Source organism: Mastigoproctus giganteus, chromosome 1 (assembly GCF_048544385.1).
Source record: "Mastigoproctus giganteus isolate SK-2022 chromosome 1, ASM4854438v1, whole genome shotgun sequence".
Taxonomy (NCBI): Eukaryota; Metazoa; Arthropoda; class Arachnida; order Uropygi; family Thelyphonidae; genus Mastigoproctus; species Mastigoproctus giganteus.
Window position 1 is genome coordinate 257,631,886 of NC_143575.1, and position 24,469 is coordinate 257,656,354.

Genomic DNA, 24,469 nt, shown 5'->3' on the forward strand with positions numbered 1-24,469 from the left:
TGTACTCTTCTTCCTTTTTTCCCCCCAACCTGAAGTTCTTATTAGGTCAAAAACTCATTGCAAAAATTATGCAGAAGGTCTTGTCATTTTCTTGATTTATTAAAAAAATAAAATTTTTAATGTCAAAAGCCATTTCAGATCTCAGCAAACTAATCGTGTCCCTTTTTATCTGCTACTTCTTTATAATTTTCAGTTTGCTCAAGTAAAAATGTTGTCTCCATTTGTGTAATCTGAACCTCAAAAATGACTTTATATTGCAGCACACATTTATTCGTTTTATTAAATGAGTCCAGTTTGTATGCACTACTGCTTCCTTTTTTTCTTCCCTAAACATGCTATGAATAATTGCTGACAGAAGATATTAGCAGAATGCAGACGAGGGACTACCAAATCACCCCATTATTCCGTTATATTATAGCCATCGAGAAAAGAACTCTGCGGTTAGATCTCCGTCCTTTCACACATCATGAATTGAATCTATATTTTGAAAAATGCCCCTACATTCAAGCTATTCTACTTAATGTATGAATAATTTTATGGCAATTTGTACAAGGTAATTAGACATGTCCAAAAAGGAAATTCCCCCTTAAAATTTTTTATACTGTATTCAAACACAGAACACGTGACCATCGAAATGCACACTTAACCTTACTTGGTACATCTTCATTTCAAAGCTATAGTTATCAAATAATGAAATAAATTATTGTTATTAAAACAACAGTGCCAAGAAATGTGCCATAACAAATGCAACATTTCTGTAAAGAAAATGTTTATGCTAACTGATTTCTCACTTATTTTATTTTATTATATTTTGAATAAAAAATGATGCTGTTTAAGAAATGTAAATGCTCAGTATTTAGTAGAATTTTAAGGTATTAACATGGATTAATTAATTTTCTATGAAGGATGTAGATAAACTGAGTCATAAAAGTCAAAAGGATAAAGTACACCCACTTGTAAAATATTATTTCATTTACAATCACACACCCATTAACTTTTTATCACTTCTTTTTTCCTTTGTTTTCAGGGATTCTTGTGGACGGTTTCAGGTGGCTAATTAAACAGTCCTTTCAAATAGCCACTAGTCGTGGTTATGGCAGCATAAGTATAAGAGAAATCATTAAGAAGCCTTTTCATATTTGAATATCACAGAAAACATTGTTCCTCCTAATCGGTTGGATAACCACTGGTTCTTCAAAACTGCTGCTTTGATGGCATCACAGCAGAAGGTAGCATTAAGGTTAGTATGCACTGCACGTCCCATGCCTTCCAGGACTATCAAATCCGTTGCACAATTCTGCATGGCTTCAGCTACTTCTAGGTTAAGTCGGCTTAACAGAATGAAAAGAAAAAAAAAAATTTACAAAATTATACTGCAGAAATATAAATAAATAAATCTTGAAAAAAAAAAACACTTCTTTCTAAATACAAAACAATAAAACAAAATAAAGGGTAAAGAAAATAAAAATTAAATTTAGGGCAAAATATTTAAAGTTTCGATATTTTTAAATAAAAAGGTTTGAAACAGTTAACTGTGTATAACAAAATGCAAAATCATGCAGACATCTCTTCTTTTTTATAAAATATTGCTTATAACTAATTATAGGATGATATGCAGTAGAGCATGTATGATATTATCCCAGTAATGGGATTATACTATACATGCTTAATTCATCATGCTACTTATTTCATATATATATATTTTTAAAGTCCTGAACTGCCTTCCACTGTTTATATAAAATTCCTTTTAATTCTTCTGATGTTAACTTACCACATTTTATAATCCTCCATGACACATCTGGCCCAAATAATTTGTCACCCTCTGAAGAATAATGCTATTCCCAAAACTAAAGTTAAAAGCACTAATGATTTTTAATGGTTTCATTGTGGAAGCTTGCATTGCAATACATATGTACACAGTGCAGCATGATTTTCGACAGTACAGTAAACTGTAGTAGTGAAATAGTGACTGGGCCACCTCAAAGAAAAAAGTATTTATTGCTATCTTTATCAGGCAAGCAAAAACTAAGGGAGAAGCTTGAGCATTCAGGGTTATCTAAAGCCACTTCTATTAAAGAACAAAACATCCTTACACAACTTTGAATAGCATCTTTTCATCAAAAGAAGGTATTCCTGCTGTAGCAGAGTGAACACAGAAAAGAAAATGAATACGAAATTCTGATTACAACAAAGTGGAAATGCAAAAATTAACTCGGTCAAAACAAGCATGCTCGTGTAACCTTCCAATATCTGGCTCACCCCTCAAAGAGACTTCTCTAGAGTGTGTTAAAAAAATTAGGAGAAACTGATTTCAAAGCTTCCAGTGATTGGTTAGAAGCACTTTAAACATGACATTTAATTTTCCAGAAAATGAAATATCTGCTTTATAATTACTACACTAATGAGTAATACAAAACTTTAAATGTTTCTAGTACAAGTTAATGATGGATGAGCTAATAGCTGCTGTGAAAACCAAAAGACAACTTCAGATGGCTCTCCCTAATGTTATTTACCACATACACAAAAGTTGGAATCAGGTGATGAATGAAAAAAAAAAGTCTGAATGAAGATTTCATGGAGAATGATGGGCATTTAAGCACTTACTGCATCAAAAATTGATACAGTAGGCAGAGAAAGTGCAAAAAATGATGCTGTGGTTTCATCTCATGTGGAAAAGTTACTTTTTTTTTTTTTTTTTTTTTTGGTAGTTATTGGTGCATCGGCTTCTGTGGCCATAGCGCACCTCCCAAGGTTTTTTGCAGTACTTTGATCCAAGCCCGAGGCGGGATTCGAACCCGCTACCTTTGGGTTGCCAGGCAGGCACTTTACTCACCCGGCTAGCCCGGTCGGCTGGAAAAGTTACTGATTCACAAAATGTTTTTATTAGAGGAGAAAACAAATGGAATCAAATGGGAGTAGAAATGCTGTAATTAATATACTTAAAACAATTAGAAATCATTTAGTAACAATTAATATTAATTAAAAAAAAACTGAAATGATTTCTTCATTGGAGAACAAAAATAGAATCAAGTACTAAGTAGTAAAGGATAGCGAATGCTTAAAAAGCGGTACACACCTTGAATTAATCTGCGATGGCTTACTTAGGCAGCGTGGTTAATATTTAGGTTGAATTGTTAAATTGAATAAAATTGAAAGGGAGGGAGTAGGTAAGTGTTGACTGAATTAAAATAGGTGCAAGGAGACAGAAGCATACACATCCAATCCTTGGTTGTCATTGAAGTAAAGAAGCAAAAGAATAATTGAAAACTAAATAGGTGAATATGGTGAAGCCAATAGTCGTTATGGGGACTTTCGTTGGTTAAAACGTCTTCAGTTGGCAATGTGTGGTTGTGAACCACACAACCAAAATGTGAACTTTTTAGTTTTTTCAAAAAAAAATATTAAATATCAAAATTTCAAATTTTTTCTTGCATATTCATCGACGGCATTATATACCCAACCAAATAAGTATAAATTGTTTGTACTATTGTCTATTAGTTTTGGAGATATAACAGTGGTGAGACATTTCACTTTTTGTAATATCCTGAGCGCCGTAGGGTATCCCCCAGCACAGACATTATTCACGTCAAAAAAAAAAAAAAAAGTCTATGCTAAAATTAATTTCTTCTGCACAGAAGGTACTGATTCAACTGTCCCTTAAATTTTGCCACACTACAAACCTTGACCACCCTGGGTGGCAGTGTATTCCAGCAATGAATGTGCTGAACAAACTTGAGGTTCAGTACAGTTTACATCCTGGACTCTGTCCCATTTCAGTGGGAAAGTTGCACCTTGTTCATTTTGCTCTTCCTTAGTGTATTCTTCATCTTAGATTCCCCGCCCCTCTAAAAAAAAAAACAATTTCCAAGCCCTGTAATCATCATCTTCTTTGTAGCCTTTTCTCATATGGTATGAACATTTCTTTGTTATTCTCATCAGACTAGTTGCCTGTCTTTCAAAAAGCTTAAGGTCTTTCTTTAAATAAGTCCCTGGACCTAATCACAGTATTCTAAATGCAAATGTGGTTTCACCAGTGATTTATATAATGGATCAAACTATTCCCTAGAAACAAAAGTACAGTAAATTATGTGTCATCATTTGCTGCCATAAGGCATTTAGACTTATTTACCCATTCAACTTTCACAGAGAGATTCTTAAAATCATTACTATTAATGCAGTCTGCAACCTCCACTCTTAACTTTCCTTTGTTACTGATCATCTTGAACAACACCGAGTCAATGCTTTCCTGAGATTTACTGAAAAAGCATTTCCCCCTTCACTCTTGCCTAACCATCCTCTATACACTGTTTGTTCCAAAGTGAATTGATCATCCATATACTAGGGTGATATCAAGTATCAGTTAACCCTATTATATCAGCAGACTTAAGCAGTAACTCAAATTTATCTATTTTAGTTACAATACTCCTAACATTACTATATAAACAGTTTAAACTTTACATTTGTTTGTTATTCACTTCCCTTGTAAATAAAGTATGTTATGCCATGGTTAGCTTCTCATACACTTGTTTTTATCATATATTTTTACATAATTAAATGACTCATCTGTGAATCTTTGGAGCCATGATCTCTCCTTGGACTCTGCAAGCTTCTCACTCAGACCTTTAAGGACAGCGAAAATGTGTTGACCCATGCTATTAACCAATTATCTATCTCTCCTCACCTCCACTAGCAAGCCTTCCTAAAGAATCTTTACAGTTCCTTTAATGATACTGCTGCAAAATAAATTCCTCCTATCAACCGGAGTGGGCCACACTAATAAAATATTCCCCACTCCCCTAAGAAACCTTTGTAAAGTCCTTCAATTCTGTCATTATTGGATACTTATATTTAGCTAGTGTTTAAGTTTGTAATAGTGAATGCCAATACATATCAAGTGTAACAAGGGCAGGTTTGTTAGACATTTTGTTAATGCTTTTTTTTTTTTTTTTTTAAAATCAATTTCACAAAATGTTGCATGCTTTGGCAGTCTCAACAGGCATACAGTGATCCTTCATTGGAACTTTCTAAACTCCTTTCAAAAATGCAAAATAGATTAAACATATTACAGAATTATGATTACATTAATAGAAAACTAATTTTCCCTGGCCCACTTTAACATTTCAATGCTAAAGTGGGTAGGGATAATTAAGTCTGTTTGTTTTGTTTTGCTAAAGCAACTAAGGCAATGAAGTATCAGTATATTTTGTATGTAAACTGTGTGTATTCTATGATTGATCTGCCTATTTTGCTAGATGAAAAGCCATGGTTTCTAAGAGGAAAAATCATGTAATCTTAACTCATCCACAGTGGGGATTTTTACCTCGTAAAAATCCTTCCTATCTTGACAGTATTCATATGCAGGCTAACCTGCACATCCATACTGTGTGGATGTGCAAAAATTGTAACCACTGGGCTACCCTCAAGGGTATATAAATTTAGGAAGAGAAAGAATTATAAGAGAATAATAAAAGAAGAAATAGGTGCGAGTAATGAAGATGAACAACAATATATAAATTTTTGCATTTTCAATAATTTGATTATGGGGAGGACAATATTTAGACATAAAATAACCTAAATAAAATAACCGAAATCTTCCCTGGAGAGAGGGAAAAAAAAAGTTTAAAGACTACGTACAAAGCAAAAAGTGAGAACATAATCCAAAACTTTGCATTACTGAAAATAAATCAATGGGCAAAAAAATTTAGAAAATGTTTATTTTTCTAAAGGCAGATAAACCTTTAATACAAATATGCCCAGAGAGCATTATTAGTATTACTTTGAGAAGAAATTAAAATGGCTATTTTTCAAAGAATTTTACTGGAGACAAAAAATAAAAAAAAATAAATTGGTATCTTATCATTACACTGCCATCTCATTACAACATTTCCTTGTTCTCAACTTCACCTTAAATCCAAATAAAAGCTAATAACAGGTTTGGTACACTGAATCTAGTGTATGAATATCAAATTTCTGTATTTGAATATTAAAATGGCCTACATAGCTTTGATAAATCAAAAAATAATGAAAAGTTCACAAAATGATTGTCATACTGGTTTCATTTTTATGAAATCAGCCATGTTATAATATACACATACCTGAGGTCTAGACAAGGAGAGCCTTGTCCAGAGGCCATTATCATAAGCCTATTCTCTAAAAGGGCTTGATGAATATCTTCATTAAGTAACGCTACTTTACGCACAAGCACCTCAAGTTCTTGGAAAGTGACATCATTCAGGGCAGGTTTTGAATTGGCACACAGAAGAACCTTAATTATATATAATTAGACAAGAAATATGAATATCTTGTACATTTTTAAATATATAAAAGTGTACTGAAAAGTAATGCTTTATAATTCATAACCAAAGTGCCACATAAGTCAGCAAGTGCCAACTAGCCTCTTAATGAAGCTAAACAGCTTACAATTAATATATGCACAGTAGCATTTCTATGTGGTTGCTCATTTACATTATATTCTTTAACGGAAGCATTTTTCAACATTTAGTTCACACAACATGATTGAGATGAACATATTAGGGACTCTATGGGTGTTATCCACACCAAATTTTTGGAAAAGGGAACCAAATCATTGGAGCCATATCTGTTGCCTCAGAGAGGCAACAGATATGGCTCCAATTAAGAAATTAATGCAGCTGTGAAGAGATGGCCTAGCTGACAGAATTTTATTTGAATGTTAAATGCCAAATGTAATGTACTGAGTTAAGTGGGGCATACATAATAAAATGATATATCAAATTAAAGGTAACTTTTTACTACAAGTATTTTTTTCCTTTTTAATTTCTCTATTCCTTCAAAAGTTATTTTATAACTTTTGAAGGAATAAAGGATGCTTCTAGTATTCATTTGGCAAGGCTGGTTGCTGGAAATAAAGTAAACATGACAACATAAGAGGAAGCACATTGTTAGGCAGAAGCCAGAATATTATTAAAGGTTAATATAATTAACCTTTAATAATATTCAATTAGGCAAATACTTCTTAGTTCTCTTATTATGGAAACTAAAAAGATCATATTTCTCAAATTCTGCTTGAGAGATTTGTTATTAGTCTAAAGCAATATTTCAGACAAGCTCCATCTAGTATTTCTGCATAAACTGTTTACATAATTTATTTTTTAACTGTTAAAAATATGCACTTCAGTGTTCAGCAACTAATTTATTTAATCCATAAACTTGATTCCCAGTGATATGATTTCTTATTTATACCTATATTTTCACTTCATTTCAACAATTTATTTTTAATTAAAAAGTATGGGGGGGAACCATGCTCATTTATGGTTGGATTTAATACTGTAAACTGACAAATGCTATGTACACACCCAAACTCATTTATAAATGAATATACACTGTGTTATTTTTCACTATAACTAATAAAACACTCAAGTTCTATTCCTATACCATAATACTGAGTGGCTAACCTGTAACAGAGGAGGAGAAAAAGCAGTATGTACTGGAACTTAAGAACAAGTTTGAGCTTCTGCAGACTGCTCAGGACCAAGATATTGATGAGGAATATTACAACTTTCTGAAAGTGATAAAGCCCAAGAAACCTATAGGGAAACAGAAATCCAAAGAAGAAAAAATTAGTCAAGAAACACTTGTCATGATGAACCAAAGACGACAAATGAAGAGCAAGAAAAACACTGACAGGGAGAAAATTGAGTATACTGAGTTATGCAAAGCCATTAGAAAGAGACTCAGAGAGGACATAAGAAGATTTAACACAAGAAAAGTAGAACAAGCATTAAGGGAAAACAAAGGATTTAAATCAGCAGCCATGAGCAGTAATACAGAAAGACAAATGATACTGAAACTGAAGAATAGCGATGGTGTACTTATAAACAGCAGAGAAGGCATAATTCAAATAGCAGAAGATTACTATAGAGAACTATACAAGGAGCGAGGGAATGATACCAGCAGTGGGGAAGATGGATTGCAAAGTAGCAACACATACGACATACCCGATATTCTTCCTGATGAGGTAGAACATGCATTGAAGAAAATGAAGAATCGGAAAGCCCCGGGGGAAGATGAAGTTACTGTAGAGTTGTTAAAATTGGGAGGAAGAGACATAACACAAAAACTGGCAAGGCTCTTCACAAAGTGCATTAGAAAAGGTGTGATGCCTAAGCAGTGGAATAATGCAATCATAGTTTTGCTGCATAAGAAAGGAGATAAATCAGAAATTGGCAATTATAGACCAATTAGCTTGTTATCCCATATCTACAAGTTGTTCACAAGGGTCATTACTAACAGATTAGAAAGAATACTTGATGAGAATCAACCGAAAGAGCAAGCTGGCTTTAGGACGGGATTCTCAACTATGGATCACCTTCACGTAATATCACAGCTAATGGAGAAAGCAAATGAATATAAAACACCATTATGCCTGGCATTTGTGGATTATGAAAAGGCATTTCACTCCATACAGCATAAGGCAATGTTTCGGGCACTGGAAAGACAAGGCATAGATACTCCATATATTATGATTTTGAAGAAAATATATGAGAGTGCTACATCCTTTATTAGACTAGACAAAGACAGTAGCAAATTTAAAATCGAGAAAGGAGTTCGACAAGGAGACACAATATCTCCGAAGCTGTTTACTGCTGCCCTTGAGGAAGCTTTCAGAAGATTAGACTGGTCGCAGAAAGGAGTCAATGTGAACGGAGAGTACCTAAACCATTTACGATTTGCAGATGACATTGTGGTCATAAGCCACGATCCCAAAGAATTAGAGGAAAATCTTAATCAGTTATGCACAGTTAGTAAGGATTTTGGACTAAAGATGAATATGGCTAAAACAAAAGTAATGATGAACAAGTATGCCACGGAAAGGGAAATAATGATTGATGGAGCAGTAATTGAAAAGGTGGAGTCATATACTTATCTGGGACAAGTTATTAGCTGTAATAATGATAAATGGCTGGAAGTCAAGAGAAGAATAAATTTTGGATGGATAGCATTCAGGAAATATAGTCACATACTGAAGAGCAATATCCCAGTTTGTCTGAAACGTAAAATAATGAATCAATGTATACTCCCCACCATGACTTATGGAAGTGAAACTTGGGCACTCACCAAAAGAATGGAAGAGAAGCTAAGAACTACACAGCGAAGAATGGAACGAATTATATTGGGAATCAGACTGTTAGATAAGAAGAGAAACACGGATTAGGCAGCAAACTCAAGTAAAGGACATTCTTATCAAAACTAAAGAACTAAAATGGTCTTGGGCAGGACACATAGCTCGAAGACATGATGACAGATGGACTAAGAAAATAACAGAATGGTACCCAAGAGGAGCTAGAAGAAAACCTGGAAGACAAAGGTGGAGATGGATAGATGAAATTCATGAGTTTTTGAGTAGTAAATGGATGGCCAGTGCTCAAAACAGAAGGAACTGGAAAGTTGCTGGAGAGGCCTTCATCCTGCAGTGGATTGAAAATGGCTGATGATGATGATGATGAACCTGTAAAAAAACTCTTGACAATGTTGAACAACATGAATGGCTCACTCACTTAGGCAATTTTGTAACTAACTAAAAATTTTTTAAATTCTGGTTAATATAAAACTGTATTCTTCCTTGAAACTTGTCAAATGATATGTATGCATTTGTAGATAAAAAAAATTATGGACAAGCATGTACACACAAGAAAGGTTTTAATAATGCACAATAATTCCTCTAAAAAAATTGGTTTTATATAGAGAATGATGATTAATAAAATTCATTTTTATTAGTTTTCTCTTTCTAGCATAATGTTTAGAATTTCTAACAAATACCAAATGTTTTCAAATGTGCATACTGATGTTTCAAATGTAAATACATAAACCACTTCTGTGATTGTGAAGGCTTAAGTTTCACTAGTAGCTTAAGTTCCATTAGAATTATACGATGGGAAACAAGTCATACATTTAAGATTCAATAAGTGCAATAAGAGAAATGGCTAAAGTTGAAACAGTAAAAGTTAAATTCATATTCAAATTGCTCTCAGTTGTTTTCTAGTACCTTCTTCTCTATAAGATAGAATTCTTGGTTGTTTTCAACACAGCTTGCAGATATTTACAAGCATTATGATTATTGGAAATAAGCCAGATACACAGGCTGTGAATATGAGGAAGTCTCTCCTCTCTTTCTCATTAAAGGTTATACAAAGGATGCTTCTAGTATTCATTTGGCAAGGCTGGTTGCTGGAAATAAAGTAAACATGACAACATAAGAGGAAGCACATTGTTAGGCAGAAGCCGGAAGTGAATAAACATAAGCCTCTGACATTTTAATACTGTTTATGTACTATACTTGAAGAACATCCAATTTTCTTCTTTTGTTTTAGTACTGATAATGTATCACTCTGGCACTGAGCAGTGGTCTCTTATAATATCAGTGATATACTGCAAACTGCCTAGTTTTGCACACGTATAATTGTTTGTACTAAAAGACAAATTTCTGAACATTTTAAACATAAAAAATTCTGGGAGAATTACTTCTGAAATCGCAAAATATGCACATTTTTGAAAAATCTTAAAGCAATAAAAGCTTTAAAATCAGAAGTGATGAATGAGATAACAGAAAAGAGCTATATATAGCAAAATCTTGTAACGATGAACTCTAGGACACCCATTTTGTGCCAAAATTTGTTCTAATGAATACTACTTAAATTTATTTCAATTATTACTTGTATATCAACTTTAAAATCAATAATAAATAAAGTGACAATTTATTACAAAAGTAAAACTATTTTTCTCAGAGGGCATCATTTTGAAATAGTGTTTTATATATAAGAAATAGCACACATTCAGAAACACCATGCTGTAGATACAATTTGTTATCTTTTACATATTAATATGTAAATTTGGTTTTTAATACTCAACTTTTTTCCTTTACATTAATACAAAAATTTAACTTAAGTGCAACTGAAAATGAGTGGGTACCATAGGTGGTAAAAGAAAAGGTGGAAAACACCACAGAGGATATAAAAAACAAATTCTTTTAGCACATGTTTTAAAACTAATTTTTTTTCCAATAATTTTTTTTTTATATTTATTGTAAAAGAGTACATCTCAGGTAAAGATAAACTTTTAAAATAATCTGGTGTGTGTGTGTGTTATGGAGGTTTAATGGCTCATAAGCTTCTGGGGCTATAGTGCACTTTTATATATATAATCTTTTGTACTGAATTTTTCATTATATAAGGCTTACAGAGAACTAATAATGAGGAAAGGTGGCCAGGACTCGAATATTTTTGTTATAATGAAATTTTGATTAGAACAGTATTCGTTGTAATAAAATTTTACATTTTAACAAAACAAATGGATTAAAATGAAGAAAGAAATGAAGGTTTACAATTGTCTGAGACTGTACTAAAAAAATATTTAAATCAAGTTATTTATTTATTTTTTTGGTCTATATGTTACATGTTAGAGCTGGAGTTGTTTGTTGTTTTGTTTGTTTGTTATTTGGTTTTTAATAGCATTAACAACTAAGGCCATATTGCTCCGGGAATATGCGGTGGTCATTCCCTGACCTTTCCACATCCTCCATATTTGGTGGTGACAGGATCGAACGAGTTGTTTGTTATTTGGTTTTTAGGAGCATTAGCAACTAAGGCCATATTGCTCCGGGTATATGCGGTGGTCATTCCCTGACCTTTCCACATCCTCCGTATTTGGTGGTCACGGGCTCAACCCGGATCTAATCAAGAAGCGTGTGCTATGCACTGCTGCTCCTGCCCACGGAGGCGCCTTAGAGCTGGAGTAAATTCCTCTAATAGATACCTTTGTTATTAATATTTGCATGTAAGCCTGCAAATATCAGTTAAGGTATCAATTATCTGTATGTCACTGACAGAACTTATGGAAAATATAAGCTGCAGTCTTAACACAAATTTCCTTGTTAGCTAGTAGTGTTCAAAGGACTGATATAAATCCTATAAAGTTTTAACTTTTAGTAAAATTAGATATTTTACATAAAATACAGAATAAATTAATTTTTGCTATACTGTGCAGTATCGTGTAAATTTACTTAGTATACTGGATGGATGTAGCCTACAAGGAAGTTTATCCTTTCAAGGACAAATTTAGGCAAAGTATGTTGGGTTTTGTCATAAAAGTCTAATAATTTTAAACCACATTAAAAACCGTATACAGTAAATCCTCGCTAAACCAGTTACAGTTAATCCAGATGTCAGATAATTTGGATCGAAATATGAAAAATTCTGTTCACAGTTGAGTACTTCGAAAGACACATGGGATTTAGGAAGGCAGATGAGTAACTCTGACTGCGGGCTGATTGACTGCACAGAGAGAGACGGAACATACATTACATTGTTTTGCGTGTTGTTCAATATCGTTGTTGACTCTGAGTTGGATGGATGTTATTGCTTCATTTGCGTACTTCTTTATACGTATATATGTCCATAAGTTAACATATTTTATATAATTATGGGTTCTAGAGAATTAAAAAGTGGAATAAAAAGAAAACATGTTACTTTAACTATCATTAACAAGCTCAAAGTGATGGAACAACTTAAATTGCTGAAGAATTTGGCTAACAGGCTGCATCAGATATTAAACAACAAAAAGAATCTATAAAGACATTTCCTTTAAAATTCGATGTGGGGAGTGATAAAAGCAGTGTATCAAATAGATGTTAAAAAAGCCAAAAGAAGTGTTGCTGGAAGAAGCTGTATTTAAATGGTATTCACAGCAACGATCAAGTGTACAAATGTATAAAAAGACATAAGACAAAAGACAATACACTTATCCATCTATTGATTGATGGATAAATGTATTGTCTTTTTATAGTTTTTAAATAAAGGGTTTACAGTGATATTTTTTTATTTATTTTCATCAGCACTACCTATATCATTAAATTTTCCATTTATTTGTGTTCTAAGTTTTTTGTCTTTTAGGGCTATCTTTTGCTTTACTAATCCAGATTATTGTTTAATCCAAATGACCTCCCCCCCTAATTAATCCAGATTGGCGAGGGTTTACTATATAACCTTTACATGCCAAACATTAATAAGTACAGTAGTAAGGCTGGAAGTAAAGTAAAATTTCTATGAAGATTTCTTTTCTACAATAAAAATAGTTTATTTTTACCTTGGTTCCTCTATTTAGCAATTCTCGTGCAAGTGGAATCACTCCTAATACAATGTCCATACCACTGTTGTCTACAAATATAGTAGCACACCTATGGGGTGGACCTCTTAACCGAACCAACCAACTATCCAGATCATCAATTAACCATGGTCGAGCTAAGTGCCAAAAAATAAAAAAATAAATAAAAAATAAAATAAAAGAAAATACAGTCCTCATATTCAATCCCCGTTATCTAAACAATAGGACAAAAGGTCTTTGGATAACTTATTTCAAATGCAGTCCATCTACAATAATTTTCATTTATTATTCATGCATTATGTATCATACATATTACTATAAAACTTTAAAATTGCTAATGTTTTGTTGCTTGAAAGATGCCTATCCTTTTTTCAATGAAAGAATTCTGCACTTTCTTAAAACAGAATTTGGTTTGCATACAATTCTTCTTGCAATTTGGCCCTTCTAGTATTTATCTGAAGGGCATTAAATGCTTCACTGGTTGAATGGCCTTTGGTTTCTGTGGTATATATTCATCATTATGATCCTCTTCATGTTTCTGATTCTGATTAATATTTAATGGTGAAACTGTTTCCTTATTTGTTAAAGTGATTTTCATCTTTGTTGCCATATTCATTTCGTCATACAAATTGACTGTTCATAACATATATTTTTACTCAGTAATTTACATAAACCTGAATTTGTAGTTTAATTTTTTTTTTTTGACTGTGAAATTACCAACCACACTGAAAAGTGTGGTTGGTAATATACAAATGTTATAAATGAAATTTATTCTTATTTATTTCCCTCATCATGATTTTATTCATATAACAGTTTTGTTTCTTACACTTAAATATTAAATGGTTTAATCTCTCTGAGTGACATTAAGGGGAAAAATAAAAGAATAAAAATAATAAAATTAAATTAAATAATAAGAAAAGAATAAAATTGAGAATGGAGAATATTAAGATGATGTAACTTAGTATGGGGTAAATATAATATTGCAACACAAACTTTTCTAAATTATTCTGGCTCGTGGTGGTGGAAAGTTATAGTTAGGTTAAAGTTATATCTATCTATTGTTATAGACTGTATTTAGAAAATAAATATTCATAGCACAAAGCAAAATTTGTATATTTCTATTCAACTATGAAACTAAAGAAAATAAAAATAACAAAATGGCAAATGAGGGGCTTTCATTCTGCTCACTGCTGAATGAGGTGTTTAAGATGCTAGAAACTAAGTATGCACATGCTGAGAATATACCAACAGAGAGAGAGACAGCTATAAAGTATTACATAGCATGTTTCAACCTGACTAATATTCTTGGCATTTTAACATCAATATTTCATGCATATGAGTCAGTTTACAAGTTACAAAAAGTATGTGTGTAACTTGTAAAAAGGGAGGTCAACTAGGTTTATCATTCTAATATATTAGAATTCAGAATTTGTAAAAAAAAAAAAAAAAAAAAATTTAATTTTTAAAATTTTCTAAATTATATTAAATTAATAATAAACTATTAAATACTAGCAATAATGAGAAATTTAGTGTCGGGTTTCAAAAGAATAAAATGTAGGGCATATCCTTGCAGGCTAATGGAATGGAGGAAGGGAAATTATTTTTAATCTTGTTTTAGTAAACTGCAACAATGTTCTAGACAGAAGACCAGCATACATATATTTATTGTGATTTATTAAGAAATCACAATAAATATATTTAATAAAATAAAGTATATATATGAAATTTTCAATCATCTAAAAATTATCGTGTGCTCAAGTTTTCTGGGGGGGGGGGGAAGAAGAGAGAGAGATGTTAATTTTGAAGTAGTTAGGAGGAAATGCATTACAGAGAAAAGGTTCATGAAGTGATTTTGAGCAATGGGGGGGACAATTAAAAACAGAGGATAATGACAAAAAAGGATAAACCAGTTTATTTTTACATAGTATCTGAATATGAACTATTACATCATTCTCTTTATAGTGGAAATAGATGTCCTACCAATCTCCCTCCATAAACAGCAAAACTCCATAAAAGTTCTAAAGCTTTAAAATTCTTAAATAGGTGTGCTTGCAGTACTGTTGTGACTGGTTATTCCCTATTCAATGAATATCTCTTGAATTTAACAGAAGCTATGGCAAAAATTCTTTAAAGCTACGTGGTGATTCAAATTTGTGCAAACTAAAATGACAGAGCTAATTTCTCTCATTTTGAAACTATACATCATTTTTTTTTACAAAACCACACTGGTTGTACACCTGCATGTAGTGCTACTGGTGTCAATGGCAACACTGTATACCTCTACATGCAGAACAGTGGTTGTCAGATTATTCTTACATAACTTATCCATATCAGTTTGTTTGTGACAATGCCACCATGACACATTCTATCTGAATGTGTGTTCACAATCAGTAGTCTTGAAGTAAACTTGAAGTAACTACTGACTGTAAACAATATACAGTCCATTCCGGTTATATGGGCCACATCAGGACTAGCGCATTTTGGCCCGATTAAGCGGCTGCCCCAATTATCCAAAGTTTCACGTAAATAGTTAAAAATACAATGTATCCCCCCACCCTTTATAATTGGCTCACTGTACAATCAAATCATGTTACGATGGAGTCACTATAGTGAAGTACCGTTTACTATATTATGTGCAGTAAGAGCCGGTCATTGTGATCACGTTTGTGAACTGAATTTTAATTCTATTAAACAGCGATTCTAATTAACGAAAATAGGAGGAATGTTATCCACAGGTTATAAAAGCAAAGATGTTAAGCAAAAATTCACCCATTATTACCTTACCAATTAAAATATTAAATGATACGTGAAAATCAGAAGAATATACCTGATAATTGGAATAATTACCTGATAATTGGAATAATTAATATGTACATACGAACTAGCTGACATTTGTGAGTGGGGGTTAAAATTTAAAAAGATAAGCAATCAATAACAAAGAACACGGCACAAACAGATTGCAAGTAACACAATATGCGCAAGTGAGAACGGAGTAACGAGTTACAAAGCTTTAAAAATAGGAATGAAGAGAAGAGCTGAAAATTAATTTTTTTATATGATTGAAGATTTCATGGAAGTGTAAACACATTTCACCGTAATAACCCACAGAATTCCAGCTGTCGGTATTATCGCAAATTCAGTAAGATCGCGTTTACTGTCCATTTATAATGAATAAATAAATTTTCTGTTTATACTCCGGGACGACCAAACAGTCAGAGGAGTTATGATAATTTCACTAACAGATAAGCCCAATAAACAGGTGACTGCTAATTATTTTATGGTTGTGACCTACAGAATTTCGACCGAACCACGTGGTACCGTCGGAGACAATCGTATGGTAATCTCCAGTGCTGCGGTCTCCTGCCCCGATTAAACGGGGCAGGAAACGGCATGCTGTCCCAATTAAGCGAAGTAAACCCTGGCTATTTTCTCGATTGGTTTCTGTTTTTTAAGATTTGCCCCAAATAAACGGCTGCCCCGATTAACCGGAATCAACTGTACTATTGACTGTAAATAAATAGACTGTGCAAAAGAGGTTGCCACCTCTTTTGCACAGTCTGCAAACTTGGATTGGGTTATTTATTTATTTTTTTAGTTTTTAGGAGCATTAGCAACTAAGGCCATATTGCTCCGAGATATGCGGTGGTCATTCCCTGACCTTTCCGCATCCTCCGTATTTGGTGGTGACGGGCTCGAACCCCGGTCTAATCAAGAAGCGTGTGCTACGCACTGCTGCTCCTTCCCACCTGGCTACGGAGGCGCCCTTGGATTGGGATGCAAAAGAGGTTGCCACCTCTTTTGCATCCCAATCCAAGTTTGCAGACGATACAAAGGTTGGCAGGGTTGTTAAGGACACTAATGACAGTACGCTGCTGCAACAGAATCTAGAAAAGTTGAGCAGATGGGCTGAGAGGTGGCAAATGAAGTTTAACATGGACAAATGTAAAGTACTACATATGGGAAGCAGCAACCCCAGAGTGACGTATCAACTCTGTGGTACTACACTGACAGTGGTAGAGAACAAAAAGTACTTGGGGGTAATTGTGCAGGCAGATATGAAGTTTTCTGAGCAGTGCAGATGGTCTGCAAGTGATTATCCCCTTGTATAAGGCAATGGTCAGGCCACACCTTGAGTACTGTGTACAGGTCTGGAGGCCTCATTTTAAGCTTTTGTAAAGCTGTTGGAACGAGTACAGAGAAGGGCAACAAGATTAGTGAATGGAACAAAGGGTTGCTCTCATGAAGAAAGGCCTAAATGTTACAAATTACAGTGTCTGGAGACTAGGCACCTGCGAGGTGATCTGATTGAGGTGTATAAAGCCTTGAATGGTTTGAGCATGCTCAATGCTGATGGAATTCTTCCTCTTGCTCAGAATAATCATTTGAGAGGGCATAAATTCAAATTGAGAAAAGACAGATGTCGGATAGATGTGCGAAAGTTTGCCTTTAGCCAGCGGGTGTTGGTTGGTGGAACAGACTACCATCCTTTGTTGTGGAAGTTGATAGCCTAAATAAATTTAAGGCTGAGCTGGACAGGTACTTGGAATGAACGGAGGGGTGAAATGGGAGCACGTTTTTTTTTTTTTTTTTTTTGCTGATGCTGCATAAGCTTGCTTTCTTGCATCATATGCCTCTACTAATGCCTAATATTTGTTGTTAAAAGATGCAAAGCCAATTTTCAAGATCCTGCTTCACCAGTATCAAATAAATCAACTATTCCATTATTTTAAACCTGTTTTCATGAATCAGGCAGCATTAAAATTAGTTTTCCCATAATTCTTTAATTAATTAAATAGAAAATTAATTCATCCTTTATGTCTTAAAGTACATAAAAGGTTGTTAAAAATTCAGGTTTCCATCTTTATCATATTTAGAAATTCATATTCATTATATAATGCTTGATAAAGAAAAAAAAAAAAAAAGATTGCATTATTCTGGCACCCAAGATCTCCAGATTAAACACTAAAAATTATATTGAATGATTTGGTTTGGGGCTTGCTGAAAGGTAAAACATAGAAATATTCTCTGTACACCAGAGGAAATGAAAGCCAATAATACAGAAAAAAATTTCAAACAGATGTTCATATAAAGAGGTGTCATTGAATATGATGAAAAAAAGTTATCTGCATATCTTAGGACTTTATTTTTAATAAAGAAATCTAACTGACCTTTGAATTTAAGTTTATAATTATTTATTATCATCATAGTTATTACAATTATTTGATTGCATAATCTGATAGTAAAAGAATTAATAAAATTTAATTACTGATATTTGGGTAGTGTGAATTTTAAATCACCCTACAGGGTGAACAGTGGTTTCAGAGTACAAAAGAACTATAAGAAGAGGGGGGGGGTGAGTTGTCTTTTTGTACATTTCAAGTGAATTCTTATGGGTTAAAAACTAAATTCAAGTTAAACAGATAATTAAAATATTCACAAACAATTAACACCCAAATACATTCTACTTACTTTCCAACTTGCCCTGTGCCTCTGCAAAGCCAAAGTCACTCTGTTCCATAATTGTTGCCACCTCTTTTGCACCCCAATCAAAAACATTCCCAGCTAGTAAGCCAGTAATCAGAGCTAGCTGCCGTGCTTCCCATGGCATAGAATCTAAAGTATCTAATCTCCACCCTAGTAACTTCAATGCTTGTTCATTCTCCAGTCTCTTTTGCTGAAATAAGTTTATATTTAATCACAGTAAATCATCTGCTATACACTATTATAATTAAGAGAATTAATTAAATAAGATTACAGAAAGTAGATATGGTTAAGAAACTTAATTAAAATATATATTAAATTATGTGGACTTGTTTATAGTAAATGAGAACTAGTTATTAAAATTTTGTAATTTAATTGTTAATGTCATCTCAGATCCATTCTGTGGAGTGGATTATTGCTCTAATATTTGGAAAGGTACTGCAAATTTCTCATTGAAATGCCCTGGACTCGATCCAGAATAAAACATTTTGGTAAAATCAATGATCCTTCCCTTATTCATTGTATTCTTTGTCCCAGAGAATTGAACTTTTCTTCTTCATTTATTCCCTCTTCTGTTCTTTGAAAACACCTTACCCCATATGCACATCCTATAAATTATATAGTCCAATTACAAATTTCTTTTAACTTTCATCCTGGCCATAGTACTAGAAGGGTAGTACATTTTGATAGTTTGTATTAAGGGTAACAAAAAAAAAAAAAAAAACACTAATATAATTTATCAGATGCAAATATAAAAGTCAGTCCAAAAGTTATGCACAGCCATTTTTGATGCTTAACGCAAATTTTATCTTGTAATAAACAGAATTATAACATATAAACAACTATTTTCTAGGAAATCAGTTTACTTTTTAAATATAGTGATTAATTTAATCTACATTAGTTCACCTTTATATATATATATATATATATTTTTTTTTTATGAAAACCCCAAACAAGGGAGGTGTTAGAACCTATGGTACTTAGTACCATGCTTGGGTTGGAGGTTGAGAAGATGAGAGAGGATATTTGTTGACATTAGACTTGAACTTCTGTAGACTGTAATTTTCAGGAAATACATATGAAGGAAGGTTGTTCCAGAAAATGGCAGTTGAATGAATAAACGAGGAAGATGAAAAGTTGGTTCTGCGAGTTTGAAGTTGGACAGTAAATGGGTGTTGGCACGTGTTTGGACTGTTTTGAAAGAGAGAGCGGGAATTATGGAAGCCAATTCAGAAGAACAGTGCCCATGGAAGTATGTGTAGAAAAGGCATGTATGTATGTGTAGAAACAGTATGTCTATGAGACAGTAGGTGGAGAGACTCTGTAAGAGATGAGTCATTAATTAACCTAACTGCCCTCTTCTGAATGGAATCTAGAAGTCTGAGAGAGGTTTTGGGGACACCGCACCAGATGTGGGAACAAGATTCCATGGTAGGGCAGATTTACGATTTGTACAGAGTGAACAGCTGTTTGGAAGAAAAGTAATCAAAGAGCAAAAGAGAAAACCAAGTTTTTTAGATGCAGAGGAAGCAATATTTGTAATTTACTTGTGCCAAGAGAGATTAGAAGTCAGGGTAATCCCCAAAAGAGATATATCAACTTGCCTAGAAATCGGAGTGTCACCAAAGTTAAGCATAGGAGCAGAAGAATCCTTTTTGCAAGATATAAGACAAGACTGAGTTTTAAAAGGATTGAAATCAACTAAGTTGTCTTTTGCCCCAATGGAGAATTACCTGGAGATTGGCATTTAAGGAATTGGTAGCAGATTTTCAAGAAGTTGAAGCTGATTGAGCAGGAAAAGGTTTCTCAAAATGGAAAGTGGAATGCAATGTGCTATCATCGGCAAAACTATGGATAGCATTAGCATTAGTAGAGGCATTTGATGCAAGAAAGCAAGCTTATGCAGCATCAGCCAAAAAAAAAAAAAAAAAACCACTCCCACTTCACCCCTCTGTTCGTTCAAAATACCTGTCCAGCTGAGCCTTAAACTTATTTAGGCTATCAACTTCCACGACAAGGGATGGAAGTCTGTTCCACCAACCAACCACTCGTTGGCTAAAGGCAAATTTCCGCACGTCTATCCTACATCTGTCTTTCCTCAATTTGAATTTATGCCCTCTCAGGTGATTATTCTGAGCTAGAGGAAGAATCCCATCAGCATTGAGCATGCTCAAACCATTCAATGCTTTATACACCTCTATCAGATCACCTCGCTGCTGTAATTTGCAAATCTTAAGCCTTTCTTCATAAGAGCACCCCTTTGTTCCATTCACTAATCTTGTTGCCCTTCTCTGTACTCGTTCCAGCAGCTCTACATCCTTCTTGAAATGAGGCCTCCAGGCCTGTATACAGTACTCTAGGTGTGGCCTGACCATTGCCTTATACAAGGGAATAATCACCTCCTTATCCCTGCTAGAAAAATTCCTATATATCATTGACAATACACCATGAGCTACTCTTGCAGCCCGTCTGCACTGCTCAGAGAATTTCATATCTGCCTGCACAACCACCCCCAAGTCCCTTTCATTCTCTACCACTGTCAGTGTAGTACCACAGAGTTGATACGTTGCTCTGGGGTTGCTGTTTCCCATGTGTAGTACTTTACATTTGTCAATGTTAAACTTCATTTGCCACCTCTCAGCCCATCTGCTCAACCTTTCCAGATCCTGTTGCAGCAGCATAGTGTCAGTAGTGTCCTTGATAACCCTGCCTACCTTTGTATTGTCTGCAAATAGGATTTTCAGTCAATGAAGAAGGTCATTTATATACAAGAGGAAAAGAGTGGCATATCTGAGAAAATGTCTGTGACAACCTCAAGGACCATATAAGGGGTGAATTAATTTTTCTTTAATTAAAGGATTACGGGAAAATTAATTTTCCCATAATTATTTAGTTCAAAACTTATATGCTTTACGTGTGTTTGATTTCAATCACAGAGACTCTCACTGAAAACTGAAGTCTTGACCTTATGTTCACTTCAGAGAAAAATACCACTGTCCATGGTTCTGTCAAAATTGCTAATATCTTTTTAAATTGTGTAGTATCACCTGAAAAGATCAATCTACTATAGATTTAGAAATCTGAGCCACCATCAGGACAACTGTTTTGAAGCTTATTGGCTTCTCAGTAGCTAGCTAGCAGGTGCCAGTAAGCTTCAAAAGAGCTATCTTGGTGGTATCTTAGATATAAGTATATAGCACAGAGGTTCCCAGAGTGTGAGACATTTCCCTCAAGGGGGAAATGTCTCACACTCTGACTGAAAATATAAAAATGAACCCCCCCTTTTTGGGGGGGGTTAATTTTTTTATCATTTCAATTTGAGATTAAATGTGTTGAAGTATATATTAATTTATAGAAGTATGTATACTTACAGCAAATTTTGTCAGATCTATTTGTTTCCACTTGTAATATTTGTTTGTTTGTTTCTTGTTGTTTGCTATACAATTTCAACAGATATCAGCAACACATGCAGAACAGTGAACCACTGTATTTGTCTCTGAGTTGAACATGAAAGTGATAAAGTCGAGTACTTGGCTCTTGGCATTCAGCGAGATCAAAAAGTCTCTCAGCAATTCAAAATGAAATGTGTGTAAAGTATATGAATTTTCATTTCATTCCAACTACTACACTGAGCAGTGAAATACTCCAATTCTAGAGTATAAATTCTTTAATTGGATTTTTTTTTTTTTTTTTTACCACAGTTCAGACACACAAATATGGCAATCCATTATTTGGTACTACCTTAACTCCCAGCTGATTAAGAAATTGGGGAATCTGGCAAACCACCTGAGAATCAGTAAATTTAGCTCAGTTGCTGATTTTGTAGCACTTCAAGCACCCTGGGCCATACAAATGTGTGTTTATGGACTGATCTTAATAATGAAAAACTTTTAAGAATTCTTCCAGTCTCCAACAGGATTCAAATCCAGACCTCTCTAAATGAGTGATAAGTGGAAAATCACACAATACTTTCATAGAGGGCTTAGTTTTAGATTGGTCATCCTCCAGAGCAACAAATTAGAATTGATTGTCCAGGAATTTCTATAGAAATTATGTCAGCCCATTACTTTTTACTGTGCTTCAATGGCATTGAGAAATTTTTTTAGGTTATGGAATTGTCTAGTTGTTTTTTATGAACAAGACTTCTTGCATAAGATCTGTCATTTAGCAAAATTATTCCTCTTTTAAAACTTAAACCAGTAATGAAAGCTATAAATACATCACTATCATCTTTGATTTTGGCTGTGTGCATTGTCAATGCATGTAAATAGGTTTTGTTATTGGTAACAAATCAATTAACGAAAACTTAAGCTGTTAGTTGAGGCCTTCGATGTCAACTTAAGTTTTCAGAGGCAGATTTTCATGTGGTGCTGGATGAAAAATTTGGACTAAATGGACCATATTGTAAATTGCACTTCCCAGTTACAGAAGATTATCATGACTTGAACAGACTTCAAAGATGGTCAGAGAAGTGGCAGCTATATTTCAATTCTGCTAAACTTGGAGAATATCTGGATGAAAAATCTGGAAGGAATTTATCCCCTGCCTGAGATTGGCTAACTAAGAAGTCTTTTAAAGAATTCCTCTATCTGAAAGAATTAAAATCTCTCCAAGCAAGTGACAAGCAAAATTAGCTATAAGCCTTGTGCCTGCTAATAAGTTAATAAAAGTTATAATAAATAAAGATATTACAGCAACATAAAAATACTGTAATGCAGGAATTATATTTAGAATTCCTATATAATATGGAGATCTCTAAATAGCAGTATAGTATTTATTACTATACTGCTATTTAGAGATACTGAAGAGCAGTATCCCAGTTTGTCTGAAACGTAAAATAATGAATCAATGTATACTCCCCACCATGACTTATGGAAGTGAAACTTGGGCACTCACCAAAAGAATGGAAGAGAAGCTGAGAACTACACAGCGAAGAATGGAACAAATTATATTGGGAATCAGACTGTTAGATAAGAAGAGAAACACATGGATTAGGCAGCAAACTCAAGTAAAGGACATTCTTATCAAAACTAAAGAACTAAAATGGTCTTGGGCAGGACACATAGCTCGAAGACATGATGACAGATGGACTAAGAAAATAACAGAATGGTACCCAAGAGGAGCTAGAAGAAAACCTGGAAGACAAAAGGTGGAGATGGATAGATGAAATTCATGAGTTTTTGGGTAGTAAATGGATGGCCAGTGCTCAAAACAGAAGGAACTGGAAAGTTGCTGGAGAGGCCTTCATCCTGCAGTGGATTGAAAATGGCTGATGATGATGATGATTTATTACTAATGACAACAACATTACTACTAATGACAACAACAGGAATGACAAACCTTCAAAAGGAATATACAAAAGCACTAACTTTCTTGATATATAGCAAAAGTAGATAATTACCTGTAAATAGGGATCAGGAAAGTCAACCTCATTCAGACAGTGTTCTCTCATATCTAGTAAACTTCTTACTGTGAGTGAGCCATAGGCACTGAAAAATAATCATGAACTGAAATAAATAAATATAATGTATTTAAAATACTGTACTTGGGTTACAAGCTAAATGTTCATATATAAGATTAATAAAACAAATAGTTTTAAGTGATTATTAATAAAAATGCAGTAATTCAGTTTCTAACAATATTTTTTAATATATTGTATCATTATACATATGCACAAGGGGAATAAAGGATGTAAAGCAATACCTACTACAACGTCTAACAGTTCACAAATATCAACTTTTAAAATTGTGTTTATAAAAGAGGTATCAATTATCATGCATATACAATATTCCATTATGTTATACACTCTATCACTGAAATAACTTGATGATGAGCTATTCTTTTTTGTGCT

The 24,469-nt window shown here is 33.6% G+C and overlaps 1 protein-coding gene across 1 annotated transcript in view; it reads right to left on the minus strand.

Moving 5' to 3' along the window:
• Nucleotides 1–909: 909 nt before the first annotated feature.
• The window catches only part of LOC150091811 (4'-phosphopantetheine phosphatase), a 154,769-nt gene continuing 131,209 nt past the window's right edge, over nt 910–24,469 (minus strand). Inside the window, exons 12-16 of the mRNA XM_090377091.1 lie at nt 24,020–24,107; nt 18,607–18,811; nt 13,120–13,274; nt 6,096–6,265; nt 910–1,331 (exon numbers count right to left, since the gene is read on the minus strand). Of these exons, the coding sequence (XP_090233217.1) occupies nt 1,121–1,331; nt 6,096–6,265; nt 13,120–13,274; nt 18,607–18,811; nt 24,020–24,107 (829 nt within the window). The 3' untranslated portion in view covers nt 910–1,120. The remainder of the gene's footprint in view (nt 1,332–6,095; nt 6,266–13,119; nt 13,275–18,606; nt 18,812–24,019; nt 24,108–24,469) is intronic.